This window comes from Pelecanus crispus, chromosome 6 (assembly GCF_030463565.1).
Source record: "Pelecanus crispus isolate bPelCri1 chromosome 6, bPelCri1.pri, whole genome shotgun sequence".
NCBI classification, from domain to species: Eukaryota; Metazoa; Chordata; class Aves; order Pelecaniformes; family Pelecanidae; genus Pelecanus; species Pelecanus crispus.
In genome coordinates this window covers 37,301,342-37,320,014 of record NC_134648.1, presented here as the reverse complement: position 1 = coordinate 37,320,014, position 18,673 = coordinate 37,301,342, and the positions used below count along the sequence as shown (strand labels likewise).

Genomic DNA, 18,673 nt, shown 5'->3' with positions numbered 1-18,673 from the left:
GTTTTCCCCCACAAAAGGGGTAGCATTCTTATACCTATAATATTTCCTTGTTTTTTCAAAAAAGGAAAAGAAATTAATACAGTGAAAGTTTTACGTACAAATATTACCTCATTGTTGTGTGACTGAGAAAAACCTTTGGATTAAGCAGAGTTCAAATGTCTAAAACTTTAAAGCTACTGTAGTACTAAAAAATTCATGCTGTACATAGTCAAAATTTCTTTGCAGAAAATGTATTCCCAGTAAGGAAATGTCATTGGAAAAAACCTGTCAAATACAATTTCTAATGTTGTGTTATATTTTTCCTGTCATCTTGTATACCATTGCTTGTATTTTTATAAATTATTTTCCTCATTGCCATTGTAATAGTTACTCACATAATTGTGTAGATATGCTATTTAAATAATTTATCGTGAAATGCTACCTGTAGAGTTAGTATTTCTATTTTTATAAAATGTTTGCACACTGAACTGAAGATTTTTTTTTTGCTTCCCTCCTCCCAATGTTTTGCTAGTATAATTTTCTAAGAATGCTTTTTTGTAAACATTTTAAACCATTTTCCATTTTAAAGTTGTGTAAATTGTACAATAAAGCTTCTTGCATACAAAGAACAATAAACCACCAAGGACATTTATATTTACACCTTTTGTGCTCTAGTTTTATTCATGTTTTGTATTACTTTGGTGGATCACTGATATGTTATTCATGTCAAATTGGGCTTCAAAGTAAGACATCTCTACACTCTTTACATTAAAACTACGATGAGGGGATGTACCTGAGCTTTGACCCCAGGTATAACAGCTTCTCCACCTGAAGGCACTTCTGCAGTTAGGTAGCATGGACAGTTGGCAAATTTGATTCTGAAGGCTTCACTGGAGACTTCTGTAGGTGTAGACACAGCCATGCTGCCCTTGATGCAGCCATGCGGCAAAACACTCTTTCAGGGATTTGAATCATCCCCAGCCAGGCCTACCACCTCCTTCTGTCATGTGAAAAGAGGCAGCATGATGGCTATCTGCGGGGGCAGATGAATATCTGTTAATATCTCATCTAGACTGAGACCACTAAGGTGAGCAAAAAGCTGATGATGTGGTGCTATACCAACTACTTGAACATACTGCTAAAAATAAGAGCAGTGAAGACTAGTTGCTCAGTCTTTACTTACAGCAGCAGTTTGTCTCATAAGCCCCTTAGCAAGGCCAGGTGCTATATGAGGCGTGCTAGATACTCATATGAGAAGTGTATTTAAGGAGTCCTGCAGGTATACAAAATTAATGTTTACATCCCCTTTTCCTGAGAATGAAGAGACCTGTTCTATGACTTTTTTCCTATTTTTCTGTCACTAAACATTTGAGGATAGTCCTGTATATTTTATTTTATCCCACTGAGAACAAGGAGAAAAAAAGACAAAGAGCTCCTGACCTGTTGCTTCCAAAGTATGAGTGGTCGCTGAATTTCTGCTCTTGCCGGTTACAGGATTAGGCTGCTTCACTTCTCTGGAGTGAGGCATGTAGTCTCTTATGGGAGCGTGCTATCAGTGTAACCTGTCTGATCTCATCTGGGCCTGCTGTACCTCATGTCCTGCAGTTCCAGTCTCAAACTCGCTTCTTGCCTCGCAGGGGCACCAAGAAGAGTGAGGACTACAAAAACCAAAGGAAGTTCCCACCTGGAGAAGTCTCTTTACTGTACTTGTAGGAAGAATGAGATACTCTGGATTTAGAAAGCCAATCAGTTGTAGGAACAGATATATCTCTATTTGGATATATGTAGGGCTAACCAGAAGTTTAAAAAAGGGAACTGCTGCTGATGTGGGGGAAGACAGCCTTGGCCGCCCATTCCAATGACCTTGTCTGAGCCCAAGCCAAATTTTCATGCTAATTTATTGCATGCATTTATGTAGCTTATATCAGCGTAGTATCTGAATTGGAGATGATACATGCCTTAGAATAATAAAGGCAAGCCATATGCCTTGTGTTAACCCATAGGTCAAGTCCACCCATTTGTTGCTTGGGGAGTCTGAATACAATAGGACACAAGAAAGAGCTATAGATGAGTTGTGAGGCCTGTGCTTGCCCAAAGAAACAACTGCCAAAGAAAAACTAAGCAGGAAGGGCATGGAAAATGGCCACACTCCACAGGGCAAAAACTCCCCAGGTGAAGCCTGTGGGAAATATGCTGTTCCCAGCTCCCTGGAGACTCATCAGTGGGACACGTAAGTGTACCAGCTAATGCATGCCACTTCTAGTGTTATTGGGTACTTGGCCAACTTTTTTGCATAAATAATCTTTGCATTTCATGCTACTGCAGAGAGTGCAATGTTTTCTTACCATAGCACACTCTTCTCAGAGCACATGCAAATACAGTAGCTTGAGTTTTCAAGTGGTCACCTGCACCAAACCTATGTTTAAGAGGTGTAGTAGTTTAACTTGTAGATATTGATAACCTAGGGAGATAAAGACTGAGATAACTGTAGCAAGATCTGCATCTTAATAACAACAGTACACTTTTTACTGATATTGCCATGATTTTGCAGTGAAGCCTGTAGTATGGTAATTGGTTGATTTTCAACATAAATTCATTTTGGAAAGGATTGCTGAGATTATAGAAGAAAGTATCTTAACATAACCACAAGGGGATTTCTAGCTCTTATTTCTCATCTTTTCCAAGAGAGAAAGAACAGGTGCTCAAAGTTGTATGAACATTTAAGCAGAGTTATGATGAGAGGAAAAGAACTCATTAGAGAAAAGTGTTTGGCAAGAAAAAGTCTTAAAGATAAAATCTTCTATAGGAAATCCATAAAATTAGGCAAGTATCACAAAGAAACTTGGATTTTCGAATTTAGACAAATCCCAGGAAGCCCAGCCATCATTTGTCTTTAATTTTTCAACTGCTTTCAAATTCAAGAACAGCTAGCCTAGGCAAAACACACAAGAGCTAAACTGAGTGCTGCTTAGATACTGTGTCAGTCTCCCTTGCTGACTCTACTCACAAAATGTGTACGGAGAAACCATTTTAATGTTATTGTAAAATTGGGGTAGAATGCCTCTGGCAATACCCTTCCCACCAAAACTATGCATACCAAATACACAAAGCAAACAATAGGAAAATAATGGCACAGAACAGTATTTCCACAAGAAGACAGCAAATTTTTAAGTTGAGTTCTAATGTTCTAAATACGGAATACCTGCCTGTAAATCAAAATTATTCATGCACTTGAGCACTCTAGAAATTAATACACTTGTGAGCATTCCAGTTTGCCCTTTTTTTAAAAAAATACATAAGCTACTGCAGATTCAGTTGCAAGCAGTGAACTATTTCACATAGACTTAAATGACAGGGAGCCTTTTATTCTAATTATTGCACCTGGATTCCAGCCAATCCCTCAATGAAATGTATAATTGGATAACTGTAGGTTATAGCATTAGTAGTATTCAAGTGCCTCTATTCTTTTTAAAAAGGAAACAGTTTTCCTGACCTTTAAATCTAGCTACAAATAAAAGAGCAATTATTTCTCAATAACTAAATCTGTTGAAATTTTTTTAAAAAAAGAAAAAAAATCACAGTTGTTATTTTTCCTAGATTTCAAAAACCTTCGTAATTTAACAACTTCCCAAGCATCTGCCAAACCACCTTGTCTTCTGTGTCTACCCTTCAAACTGTGAGATTCTCAGAAGCGGGGCTCTTTTTTTTGTAACGGGGGGAGGAAGAACTATTGGAAGTGTAAACAATGTTGCAGGTTTTGCACCTAAAAAGCAAAAGAGAGCTATCTCATTTAAAGCTGTAGTTAGAAAGTCTTTCTAGTAAGCAAAACAAAGAGAAGAGGTGCATTCTCATATAATTTGCTGAAATTTTATCTAGAAAATAGGGGATTTAAATAAAATACAAAAATTCTTATCATTATCGAAATTACAGAAATTGAGCTGTAAACAGCCTCTCACCTATCCCTCCCTGACTGGGAAGTAAAATCGCACCCTTTCTAGCCCATGAATTACTTTTCACATACTTTTCACATACTTTTTTGCGCTTCTAGACTAGTCGTGGCTCTTCTGATGACATGTTTAAGCAGCCCTTTCCTCTCTGATCTATGCAGCAGATAATTTTTTCACAGCCTGTTTTCACTCTGTGCTCAGCATGTCCACTGACTCTGCAGGAGTTCTGCTCAGGAAGTGAGAGGGAAAACATGCACTACAGATCCACAAAGTAGATACCAGCCATCGTCTGGCTTGGAAAAAAGCATTTGGCTGTGAATTTTTGTGGGGTGTTTTCCTCCTCTTTTTTTTTTTTTTTTTTATGATGAAGCTGGAAGTTTTTTCACCCCTTCATAGAATTACTTTAATTTAAACTTGAATTCTGGACATACAAGAATAACTTCACTCCCTTTATCATTGCTGTCTATAGTCAACAAACTTTTTTTTTTTTTAAATCAGGATATTTAGCCTGTCACTTCTCTTTGAAACGGAAAAGCCCCTCAACCGCTCTAAATCTGCATAATAACTGTAAATCTGGACTGAACTTCTCATACCATTGCAGTATACTGAAATCAACACCATAGTTCTTTAAATCATCCTACTCAAATATATGTATTTACAGTATATATTATATATATTAAATTAATGCATATAATTTATATATAATTTTCTATATACACATACAGTTCATGAAAATTATTGAATCACCCTTATTTTCCTCTTTCAGAGGAAAACACTATGGAGTTTGTAATTTAAAAGGGCAAACCATGCAGCATCAAAACATACGCACTAGAGTAAACCAGTATCAACAGCTGAGCTCTGGCCACCATGAGCACCAGCACAGTAGGTATATTACTGAGGAGTCTCAGTGACAATGGCAGAATGGTTTGGTCATAAATGGCTCAGCAAATAGATGCAAGCACACCAAAATCTTCCCTTCATGGGTGTGCTGCTTTCACGAATATTAATTTTTGGAACAAAATTATCTATCTTGTGCTGTAAAGTCATAGTGGGAAATAAGATAAGGAGTGCAAAACAGCACAAACCTACATGCACACACAAAATTTCTTATTCCTCAATATAAAACAGATCTCAAAGCCCAAAAGTCAGAAGGATAACTTTAAAAACCAGTCCCCTGTGCTCTTCTGTGTTTTGGGATGAACAGAGCTAGGAAAGACTGTAAATAAGCGACTTGTCAGAATTTATTACCAAATACAACTTACACTGAATGAAGGTATGTATTTTGGAAAACTTGTTTCCAAATCCTGAGTTAGGCTGCAAATGAAAATTCACTTGAGTATCTTAATCATCACTGCTGCATCACTCCCTGAGGAGAAGCCACGGCATTCCAGTGCAGCTGGAATTCCAGTGGCAAGCTCGACAGAGGGGTTATTGCAGGTCACAACCGAGAGACACTAGAAAAACAAATAAAAACCCATGAATACTGCTGGGCTCAACTTTCCTTTTACCCTGATATTGGTGATGTTTCAGCAAATGACCTTGTCACTATATTTTATATAATATCTCCGTTATTCTGCACCTCATACCAGTAAACATGTTTTACCAAATAATTTTATTTCCTACAGTTTTACTTAAAACTGAAAATAAATGAAGGAGGGCTTGAATTGATATTTCACTTGTAACATCAAGTAAGAAATAAAATCTTCCCAAAGAACCTGTTATTTGATATAATGCAGTAGAAACCAAGCATTAGATAGATATTAGGTCACTAATTTTTGACACAGTCTCTGAGTTCAGGTACTGACCCTAAGCACCTTTGGCATAGCATTTCATGAGCGCGAGATCCCTGCGGTTTGCAGTGACTACAACTGGTGCAGAGTGCTCAGCACTTCCCAAGACCTGAAGTGAAGTAATAGAGGTCCTGTCAGAATATACTCTTCAAGTTAATAGTCATTCAAACTTGCCTGCTTATCCCAGAAATGCCAGATGTGAATAAAAAGTTGTATTCATGGCTTCAAGAATATTGTAAGGCTTAGTCAGCAACAGGCTCTTCCTTGAGGGTGCTAGGAAAAGCATTTTCACAACAGTGAGAGATTTAAGATAACAAAATACACCAGAAAAGTAAGAATTAATTATTATTTCTCTTAATATATATTGTAGATATTCTACATATAAACTTGAAACAGAACTTAGTTTTCTTCAAAAACTGTCAGAGCACTTTAACACTGTTTTTGAGAAGGACTCTATAAAACATGAATTCCATGTGAAAATAACTGGACTGTGGAAAGATTACAGCCAGTGGACAGTCCTGCATGAATATCATACAGCAACAGAAAGTACTCTTGAAAAAACATTGTCAGTATTGCTTTGATTATATTTATGGTAAAGAAATTATGACACAGACTTAAAATTTTTAAGGACGATAAGAAATACATCTAGGTGAGATTTGCAAAGCTCCATGAAACGTGCTTACGGCAATCCTATGCAGAGCAATGGGGCTACACAGAACGCCCAGTATCCATGGATTTCTTGTTGCTGTTGCAAAACAAGTAAAAATATCAGAAAATAAAACAATAAATAGCAGTTGCTTGTCACAAATATAGTATCCCATTTACATTCTTAATTAAAAGAAAGTAGGTTAGATTCTGATCTCTCTTATATCCATACTATTACCACTTCCTCAGGAGTGTACATCCACTCAGACTGGCAACTCCGTAAATGAGATTAAAAACTGGGCCAGTATGTGCATTAATTTAAACATTCAGATTAGTTCAAGTAAACCCTGTGCCATAACGCAGCCATTGTATAGCTAACATTGTATCCATGCATCTTTTCTTGTTGAATGTTAAATGGCTAGCATATTAGCTGAGAAAGAATTTGTCCTTTTAGCTTATGTCAAATGAGAGCTTGGCAGTGGGAAAATCTATTGAGTTTTCTCTGCTAGAACATCTCCCCCCCACTCCCCCAAAAAAACCCTTTAAAAGAGAACCATGTTTTTTTTAATAATTTCTTCTTATTCTGACACTACAGTGCACAAAATGAAAAACCAACCATCAGCTCAGTAAATAAGTAGAAAATTCAGGAGAAACAGTAGTTAAAGAGTAGACAAGCAAAAACTTGTAATGAATTTTTATTATTATCTCAAACACAAAACATCTGTATTATCCTCCCTCCAGCTAGCCATTACTATAAGGTTTCACAATCCCGTAACTGCTAGGGCAAACTTCTGAACTCCTTCACTTTCATTCGCGCCAAGCCTTCACAAGGGACTGCAATCTTTCATCACTAGTTACACTTCTTAACCAGAGGACAAGATTGTTTGCTATATGGTTACACTCTTCACAGCATCAAGAATCGGACACAGCCAAGCAGACTGGTGCTGATCGTCTGATCCAGCACAGGACTTGTGCAAGGCTTTACCTTCAATCAAACCAGCAGTCCAGCAGACAGCCCCGGGGCAAAAGATTGAGTACGATTTGGGTCCTTCAGTGAGTCAGGGCTCAGCAGGCAGACAGGCTGCAAGCTCCGGCAAACCGTACTGGGACAACGGAGGCCAGGTTTTAGCTAACTAAATGAAAAAAGTAGACTGTGTGTAAAGGAGGAAAGACAAAATTATTATATACATTTCATATCCGTTCTCATAAAGTTTCACCAGTAGAAATGGAATTTGCAAGTTGTGGTTTATATTTTTCATGAACAAAGACATGCACGTCTATCAGACATACCGCTACACAAATGCGTATGTACATTTATTTATTAGATAGAACACTCCCAGGAAATTTAATGAAGTGCAAGAGTTTATTCTGAAGTCAAAGAGCAACAATATATGATAATGATAATAATAATTATCTCTTAAGACTAAATCACCTCATGGAACAGTTTTCAATGATGATAATCCATTGCATTCAGAGTGTCTGAAAACCACACTTTTAGAAAAACTGTTGTGTAAAGAAGCATATAATCACTCTCCCCTCAACTTTCAATCTTCATATCATCTGTAAAAAAGAAAAGAATCATATGCTGAACTGCTGCAAGCACAATATTATTTGCAAGAGGAAAAAGCAACAGCAGTTTTTGATACAACTTCTACTTAATATAGCAAAAAAAAAAAAAAGAGCTGGAAATAATTACCAATTAGCTCACACAATTGAGAAATAACAACCTTTTCATATCTGACTGTGGGTAAGTCTGGCTTCAGTTTACCTCAGTAAACATCACCTATACATATATGTGTATGACCCTGATGCAAATTACCGCTTCTTTCCAGAAGCAGGAATTACTTATCTCTGAAGGCACATGGGAATTTCCTTCATATACATATATACACAGATATATATATATGAATGGTGTCAATAATTATGCTTTTCTTAAAGAACGTATTACAGTAAATCTATATCACAGACTACAGTACCATAATGACTGTGAAACCAAAATTATGCTAAACCAGTTTCACACAAACACAGTTTTGTTTGCTTACACAGCACTACACAGAGTTTAAACCACATGTAGCAGGCCAGAAAATCAAACTGTTTACAGAAGATTATGCATATATGTTTAAATGTCCTTCAGAATTAAGACTATAACAAAGCTCAACTATGTAAATGTCTCTTAAAAATAAAAATACACCTGACACCTTCATCTGCAGACGTATTTGCCTTAAACTGGATTCCACTGGGATCTCCATTCCTCCATACAATTAGTGCATGTAATCATGTCTCAACTAACAACAAGCTTACCTATAGAATACATTAGGCAACTTGACAAATTTGATTAAAATCACAACCTTTTGCTTATGGCCAGGAATAATTGCTTAAGACAGAACTGAGTCACCTTTGTGGGAAAGAAACTAATTCCATGGTAAGGTATCAGGGTTTTCTGGTTTATGCTGTACACTTTCTCATAAGCAGTACATTGACAAAAATCAGAAGAATGGATTGCCGTCTATTTAATGCTAATTTTGGATGTATGTTTTAGCATTAGAGTAATGTTAATGGAATACGATAAATCTGAATATAATTAATTTAAACTTATGGATAACTGCAAAATATTTGGCAGTAATGTAAAAACAATCACAAACCTCTGAAGTGGGTTTTATTTTGCACTTACTTTTATTGCACCTAAAGATTACCTGTTCACACCATTTTTAAAAATCAGACACTGACACAAAGACTCAAAGCCTGATGAGGTAATGATATCTGTAATGACATCCTTGGTTTTATTTTTAGGTTTTTAGTAAAAATTAAAAGATCTAGAGACTGAAAATTCAGAAGACTCCCCCCCCCAAAAAAAAAAAAAAAACCTGGTATGCAAAATTACCATAAAACCAAGGTGTTTATTAACCATACAGATTTGAGGTCTATATGGTTGAACATTACTCAGCCACTACTGAAAATAGATAATTGAAACACCCTATTGCATTGCTGTGACACTGCATAATTATGACTCAAAGATATTTAAATTATTATGTGATAAACATTAACACATTCACTTTAAAGACTTTTACCATGAGATGTCCCATATGAAAGTTTACTTAATAGCTGAAATCTCCTTTCTCTCTTGTGCAACAAAATTAGCTCACGGTGACTATGTCTACCACAACAGGTATGAACAGTTACCTGCTCACTTCACCACACAGTGGTTACAGTGCACAGTGTTTTGCTTGATTTAACACATCCCATCTTAAAATACACTACGAGAGATGGTCGCTGGGGCTGAGTCATACTTGACTCTGACTGTACTACATCTATTCAGACTAAAGGACATCTTTAATTCATGTGAAGGCAGCAACTTAAACTTGAGTTTTTCTCACTGTCAGCTCCTGTCTAAGACTGGTGGTGCAGTATGTAGCCGTGTTAATCCTGCATGACATCAGGCTGCCCCTGGCAGAGGTGGTTCTCTGGGGCGTTCCCCATCACCACCACTGCCACCCCACTCTCCTCTGGGGCAGACCACTTCATAGAATCATAGAATGCTTTGGGTTGGAAGGGACGTTGAGAGATCGTCGAGCCCAACCCCCCTGCAGTGAGCAGGGACTGAACCTGTGAACTTGGCGTTATTAGCACCGTGCTCTAACCAACTGAGCTAACCCCGCTGGTCTTCCTTCTTCCCTTGCTCCACTCTTCTGATGCTTGCATCTACATGAAGAGCAAAGCTGGCATGTGAAGTTAGCTGAAAACTAACCTACCAAAAAAAAAAAAAACAAACAACCCAACCCAACCTTTTCTACAGGTATTGTATCTCTACTTTCTTCCTATTGCAGCTATGGCCTAAATCTCATAACGGGCAAATATGGCAGGGGAGTCTGAATACCAAGTCTGTTTGGCAGTGTGAAAACAGCAGTAACAAGCCTTCTTGCTTTCTGATAGGCAGAACACTTTAAAAAAAAATTAACATTCCCTTCACTGTAGAAAGGTTAAGTACGAACAATCAAACAGTTGTGATCATAATTAAGAAATGATAACATAATAAAGAGGTATTAGGATGTTCTTCTAAATTACCAATGAATGTGAAAAAATGTTTCTCCAAATTCAGAACAGATTACCAGTACAACAAAGATCTATCTTGACAAGCCTAACAAATTTTATTGATTTCTAATACAATTAAACTATAGCACTTCAGTCACAAACAACTTCATACTGTCACAACTGTTATGAAAGAAATTAAAGATGGAGATATACCTGCCTAAAATCTGGTTTATTGGAACAGTTTGCTTTCCAGAAAGAGAAGTGGTCTTAGGCTAAAAATCTAAATGTAGATTTAGATTATATCACTATGTAATTGCATTTAAGTAAAGGACATAAAAAATAGAGACATTTCATAATACCAGATAGGGTGAATTTAAGCTTTTGCTGGTTAAAATCTATTTTTTCTTTTACTGAAGTAAAAGTAATTTATAGAAATTATGCAATATTTATTTTTTTTCTATGTGTAAATTTGAATTCCCTGAAAGCAATTTATTATTTTGAATATAGCTAGGTCATGTTTGTTTCTCTACTACCGAGTTTACCTTATTAAAAACATTCAAGAAACACTTGGATTTTTGTGTGAATTGTTATACCAGCTACTGGGAGAATATTTGCTCTCCACAGAACAGTGAACATGACTTTGTACTACCAAAAAGATAATATATATGTGTTGTCAACACTGTTTTCCAGTTGACAGAACTAATCAACATCAATGTTATATTTCATAAGAGTCCTAGTCTTATAGTCAATTATGTCAGGGCAAGAATTTTAATAAACATTCTATTATTTTGTGTGTATTATTTTTGGCACAGTTTTATGTTTATAAAAGTACATCCTTGCGCCACCATAATAATCAGCGTGTATTAGTGCATACCTTTGGTGAGAACCTGCTTGGGTTTTTTCATCATAATCAAAAGCCTATTCTAAAGGGTTGTTAAGAGTCTCACCTCCTTTGGTTTGCAGTGGTATGCTGAGAATGTCAGCCTCTGTGGATGGCTCATTGTTCATGCTGATGCAATATAATGGTTCACCCAAGAAAGAAGGTTTCTTCAACCTTTTTGTGTTGAGTGCTCTTGACATAAAGTAACCTTCAGTAATACTCTTATCTCCCATCTTCTGTAAACCTTCTAGGTCATCAGGTTCCTCTGTTTGGGCCAGTGAATCCTTTGATAACTGACTATCAGCCAATGCTTTGCTGATATAGTAGCCAGGGATTTCACTCTCTGCATTAACACACAAGCTTTTGTCTTCAAGTCCAGCCTTTTCCTGAGCCGTTAACATCCCTACAATATGGTCTTCAACTAACATTTTGGAAAGACTAGATGTGGAGTGAAGAGTGGAGTCTTGACTTGTGTAACAAGGGGGACTTAATCCACAAGAAAGAGATTCCTGAGACTTTGGCATGGTAACGTTGCTTATTGTTCTTTGAGGCTGCATACATTCTTCCAGAAGGGTCTTAAGCTGCTCTTCAGAGAGGCCCATTTGTTCTTCAGTCTGAAAAAAAAAAAAAAGGGCAAGAATTTCTTCTGTCAAAATATAATTAATGAAAAGCAGCACAATAAAACAGTTTCAGAGATACAAAAGCACTGGCAGAACTCTTAAACTGATATAAATGTTTTTCAATTCAAACTGAATTTAAATATACATTTACCTAATTACATCATTTATGTAACATCTTCACGAGGTTCTAGATAGATTAGATGCTGAAAGTTAGGAAAGAAGTCCAATGTCCACAAAGCACTGAGAGGTCTTTGATTTTGCTTAGTCTTCCACTAGATATCACTGCTTTTTAATTACCAAAGCACATACTTTTTCATGTATCTTGGTTTGTTGTGTATACATACAGACACATACACACTTTAAGATTTTAGTTACTGAAACCAAAACAGCACATCGCTAAAAGACTTCCAGCTGTTGGGGCAATGCAACTGGGGTCAAAACCAGTTTTGGACAGCACCAGCCCACAAAGGTTGTGGCATTAACTGAAGTATTCCCAGCCGCTCACTGCAGAAATGCAATATAGCCTCCCTCAACCATGTGACAAAAAGCACATCAGTTACTCATCTACAGGACTGACACCATGTCAAGTATGTCCCATAGCATGTGACAGAAAAAGGCCCCATCTTCTGTATGAGAGTTTTACTGCTTTCTACAAACTGTCACTGCTTAGATAGCTCACAGATTTATCTTTTCAGTCAATTTCTTACTCAGACAGTGGCTCACTCCCATCATTTTTATCATGCAGGTTTCCTTTACTGGACATTTCTTAAAATTTGATATTAAAGATAATGATTGATGTTAGCTGGTAATAGTGAAGAATAGCAAAGGATATTTTGCTCAGAGAGGTTTGCAATGCGGAGTTACTTCTAGGCTTTACAATCCTTAAAGCTCCTTGGTAACAGAGAAGCACAGTACTCCCTGACACTTTAAAGATTATAATGGAAAGTACAAGACATATCTTAGATACACATAATACATTTGCCCATGAAATATGAGATATAGAAGATACAATAATATATATTATAACTGTTATAGATACTATGTAACATGGAAAAAGATGCTTTCTACAATCAAAACCTCAGTTTTACCCAACCTCCAAGAGACAAAGGACCAGCTGACAATCTGATGAACTCCCTAAGGCTGCAGTGATTTATGTCAAAAACCGATTTTATTCACTGTGTAATGACTGTTACACAGAATTTACTTTACATTGTGCTAGAGCATGGAGCTACTGTAGGTTCAGAGGAAAGATCAATATCAGATGTCTAGCTGATATTTTTTTTCCCTGAAGGTCTCTTATCCAACTACAGGAGTGATATGACCCTGTTTGATGTACATGACATGATGAGATCACAGTCTAAGTAGCACAGGGTGTGTGGATTACACCTGAAAACTGACTGTTCATGTTCATGAATGGGGACAGTTTTCAGTCAGGAAGGAAATAGTATTTCTTTGTAAAACTTGTTGTGGTTATTAAAAACTACAAGGTGACACTACAAAGTGAACAAGACAGACATTTTAGGTTACTTTTAAACACCATTCTGTATTTACATATTCAAATATTAATAATAGCTAATAACTGCTACTATAGACTGATTACAGTTCAGGCACTAGCTGATGTACTTAAACTCAGTTTTATAGATTTATTCAACCCACTACTCTTTTCCTGCACAGACCAATTTCCTTCCCAAAGACACTTTGAGTTCACTCCCTATACATACAAAAGAAGATAACTGCATTAAAGAAACTGAGATGTTGTGGGCTTTTAAACAAAGAAAAAAGAGCATCAACAGACTAGCATTATGTGTAGAGAGCTTTATTTAGATGAACATAAAATCAGGTAATTGTATCGAGGTTCAGCTAATCTTGGTATCAATCAATGTACTTTTGATAATATAACTAAAGTCAAACCAAAACCTTAGGCACTTATTTAGATAACAAAGAAAAAATTATGACCTCTTCAAACTTTTCTCAGGCTTTTACATTTTAATCCTAGTGCAGAAAGTACTCACTGATGCAAAATAAGTCAAACAGGGAAAAACAATTAGTAGCAAAACACGACAAATCAAAAATGAAACACGGAATTTTTCAAATTTTCACTCTCAATCTAATCTACTAGCCCACACCAAACTTCTTACATTTCTTGAAGGAGTATTTTAACTTGCAGGACAAAGTCTGTTTACAAGCAGTCATTATTAGAATTATAAGAAACAAGATGCATTGACTTGGGCAGAGCACCACAGTAACATAGTTATACCACCACTGGAAGCACAGCTGCATCTGGAGTATATCCACAGAGCAGAATATTATGCTACGTAAACATAACTATATTTGTATCACAGAAGATTCTCACATCTGGAAACCCACATGGATTCCCATATGGTTTTGAGTGTGTGCTTCTATACTAACGTATTTCAAAGCTCTTGGCCAAGATCATTTGGAGCTAATTTTATGTTAATGACAGGGCAATTCACTCACTGCAGAAAGGAATTCTGCATCTGGTGTAAATGAATGAACGCGTACAAAATGAACATAGTGAGGAAGATCATCTTGTCATGCCTTTCTTTTGTCCTTTTATTCCCCCCACCCCCACCCCATTAATCTGCAATCTACTTTTTCTTGTCCAAATTTAATTTTTTCTTTTTTCCTTTCAGGAAAATCATATGGCTTGTCTTGACAATTAGTTCATTGATTACCTTGATTATTACCAGAGGGGAGATTTAGAGCCTAAGGCGAAGGGGGAGGGAAATGAGTATAACAGTTATAGAGTGAAACAGTTTGGTAACCTGTGGGCTTGTTTTCCTCCAGAGTGGCAGGTGTGCAGGCAAAGCACACAGTGTAAAACATCACTTATTTTTGTTCTTTCTTTATCTCTTCCTCCCTTTGGATTGTTTTGTAAGACGTGCTTGTGAGGATGCAAATATAAGGAAAGTATTCAACATACCTCTCCAAAAACTACATTTTAAAATACTAAAGGCTCACTGTTTGCAATTTTCTTGTGCCAAAGTCATTTTAGGGTTAAGGAAAAATATACAGTAGAGGAGAAGATAGGTCTTAAATAGCCATCAGTCATCCACTTGGCAGCAAGAAATTTACATTGAAATGAAAGCAGAAAGGCTGCTGTTGAAATCAGAAAACTGAGTTTAGGGAAACATGTAATACCCTAAGGAGAGACACTTCACACCAAAAAAGGCTGTGCATTTGCAACCAAATGAGCATTTTAACTCACAGGATCACATAATACAGCAACTGTATGAGGAGTTTGCAAAGTATGCATTTGCACACACCAGAAGAAATCCTGTCACAGCTAACTGTACTAGTTTAGAGTCACAAGACTTGGAATCAGTAACCCTGTCTTAGGGAGACACTAGATTCTACTTCTCCCAAGCTTTCACTGCCCTCACTGTAAATAATTTACAACTCCTATACAGAAAAAATACCTCAAGATATTTCTTTAAAAATACAAAGACATAAAATTAATGTATTTCAAAATGCAGAAACAGCCCACTAGACAAGGGAAAATGAGCTATTAGGTCTGGTTCCCATTAGAAATTGGAAAACCTTTTAATTGTTCTGGCTAATTTTTAATAGGACACTGAGTGCTATTCATTTCCTAGGCTTTTTACCGTTAATGATCCAAAAAACTAATTCCCAACCAGGAGTTTAGGAGCCTGCTAATGACCTTTACTGTTTATGTGTGGCTAGTTTTTCACACACTTGTGGCTCTTCTCTGACTGAAGATTTCTTGTTCCTTGCTGAATTCCTCGGTGACATGGGTCTATAGAGAAAACCTTACTGCATGTGGTAGGAATGCAAACTTGTAGATTGCTGCGGACAGACCTGCTGTGACTACAGGCTTGCAAGTTCAAAGCTTTAGGCTTGTTTTCCACATCTACACAGTAACAGACTAACACTGAAAGGCCTTATCAGATTTTAGCATGTGGAGAAAGCTAATATGTCAGGATTATTTCTAATTATAGTAAATAATCATAAAATGACACACAGTAAATGAATAAGCACTAGAAAGTCAGGACTGTTTAAGGACTCATGTAGCTGGCATGTCTATAAACATATATTTTGTTGCATAATCTGAAAGTATTACAGTCAACAGTTCTCATGATACTTTATTTGCTTGAAACAATTTACTTTGACGCTCTAATTTACATTTTTACTGATGTGTAGGACTGCTACAGTAAATTCTAAAGTAACTATTCCCTTCCTGATAAAAAGACTCCATTTCAAGAGTACACCAATCTGTTGAGACAACATTCAGTTTTTTGACATATCAGCACAGGAAGGTTTCGTAAGTTTTAGTTATTCAATGACTTTTTAATAGTTTCTCAAACAGCTCCATTCTGCTTTGAAAAGGCAGTCCTTGCCTTGTGTCTCCACACTACTCAACTCAACATGCATCATCAACTCTGAGGTCTCACCTTTATGCATCACACCGAAGCACCATGTACTTGTCTATGAACAGCGCTGGTCAGTGCTACTGTGGAATATTATTAATACGCTCCATACAAAACCAGACACATCATGTCATTGTGGATGAGCTTCTTAAAATTTCCAGAAATGCTAAAAGCCCAAAGTTCTTTTGTGCTGCACAGAAATCAGGATTGGTGTCTATAACTTGTAAACTAATTTAAATTATGGGAATATGTCCTTATAAGACTGTTGTGGGTTAACCCCAGTAGGCAGCTAAGCATGATACAGATGCTGGCTCACTCCCTGCCCCCACCCCCGCCCCAGTAGGACGGGGGAAGGGGAAAGGAAGAGTAAAAGCAATACAACTTGTGGATCAAGATAAAAATTGTTTAATAAGCAAAGGAGAAGGGGGAAAAGAAGAGAAAAGAAGAGAAAAGAAGAGAAAAGAAAAGAAGAGAAAAGAAGAGAAAAGAAGAGAAAAGAGAAAAGAAGAGAAAAGAAGAGAAGAGAAGAGAAGAGAAGAGAAGAGAAGAGAAGAGAAGAGAAGAGAAGAGAAGAGAAGAGAAGAGAAGAGAAGAGAAGAGAAGAGAAGAGAAGAGAAGAGAAAAGAAAAGAAAAGAAAAGAAAAGAAAAGAAAAGAAAAGAAAAGAAAAGAAAAGAAAAGAAAAGAAAAGAAACAACTGATGCAAAGGCAATCACTCACCATCTCCCATGGGTAGGCCAATGCCCAACCAGTTCCTGAGCAAAAAGATGGGTGACTTTCTAGAACCCCCTCTTTTCCCTTTTTATTGCTGTGCCTGATGTTATATCTCATGGAATATCTCTTTGGTTAGTTCAGGTCATCTGCCTCATTGTGTCCCCTCCCAGCCTATTGCACATCCCCAATCTATTCATTGCGGGGGCAGAGTGAGAAACAGAGAAGTCCCCGATGCTATGCAAACACTGCTCAGCAACAGCTAAAACACGGGTGTGTTATCAGCATGGTTTTGGTCACAAATCCAAAACACAGCACCATACCAGCTGCTGTGAAGAAAATTAACTCCACCCCAGCCAGACCCAGGACAGAGACCCATACATCCACTTTTACAAATAAATTCTTAAGTGTCCAGCACGTCATGTTACGGCTTTTAGTGCTTGTTTGTTCTAAAAACACGGCGTTACAAGAAAGAGCTTAAAGGTTGTAAAAGAAAAAAGTTAATCTTTCCTCTCTAAGGCTATTTCAGAAGAGTTATTTCAGAATGTAATGAGAAAACATGTAACTAGAGTAGATCAAAAACACATTTACAACTCGGTGAGCATGCTTCTGGGGAGGACAGTAATGTGTATTGATTTGATGGTGTTAAAAATTATGACTGGAAGCTAAATAATGGATTCAGAAATTAAGAGCTCCTTGTGCTACAATCATGATTCACCATCTGGTGGTCCTGTGCTTATGTCTAGTTTGGGTGCATTTGGGGAATTCTGTAATGTTTCAGGAAAGATGTAAAACTTTAAGAATGAACAGGATTCCTGAACCATAGGAGAAAATCTCCTGATTTCGCTCTTTTCCTCCTTCTGCTATCTTTCCTTCCGTTAGTCACATTTTCCCTTCTCTTATTTTTTCCACTGTTTCTGTTTGTGCAAGGGCAGAATGAAAAGGTCTGGTAGACAATTTTCTGTAGCTGCTGCTGCTAAGAGACAGAAAGCAGAAAGGACAGAAATATCTAGGCAAGAAAACCAGAGCACCAGAAAAAAAGAAATTAGTGGGCATCTGGTAACATCACTGTCTGAAAAGAAAATTCAACTTGGAATATCATGAGCCATCAGAACCACAACATCAAAGCCATTATCTGTCCCATAGAATCATATAAAAACTCCATTGAAAAATAAATTTTAAAATAGTATAAAAATTCAGAAGAGGAAATTAACTTCATTAATAAATCGGAAATAAAAACCGGATTTTTTCCCCTTTCTCTGACAAAGAGGTATCTTAACAGACATCAAAAGGGGACAAGAGTTTATAAAATTTTACTCTTATTTCAAGTAGCAAGAGACACAAAGAAAAGTAGGTGAAAATTGTGAAGAAGAGACATGGTAATTGCAGCAGTTCTTTTCTTTGTGATTTTTAAAATAGCCTACAGGTTATACAAGTAAAATTAATTATGACAAGTTCTTGCAGGCAAAACTAATTTAAACATGCATATTTTAGTCATTACAAAGAGGCATAATACTTGTTTTTAGTTTATCTTTCTCAAAAATATCCAGTCAATTGGTTGTGGTTTGAATGGGCAAATAATGAAAAACTGCTTCATCAGCTATGCCACACCCTGTAGATTTTGGAAAGAGAAAGCAACTGTTTGCCAGAGGTGACAGAAGGAG

The 18,673-nt window shown here is 36.8% G+C and overlaps 1 protein-coding gene across 1 annotated transcript in view; it reads right to left on the bottom strand.

The window, feature by feature from the left end:
* Positions 1-10,662: 10,662 nt before the first annotated feature.
* The window catches only part of FSIP1 (fibrous sheath interacting protein 1), a 90,844-nt gene continuing 82,833 nt past the window's right edge, over positions 10,663-18,673 (bottom strand). Inside the window, exons 11-12 of the mRNA XM_075713170.1 lie at positions 11,338-11,884; positions 10,663-10,670 (exon numbers count right to left, since the gene is read on the bottom strand). Coding sequence (XP_075569285.1) covers positions 10,663-10,670; positions 11,338-11,884 — 555 coding nt within the window. The remainder of the gene's footprint in view (positions 10,671-11,337; positions 11,885-18,673) is intronic.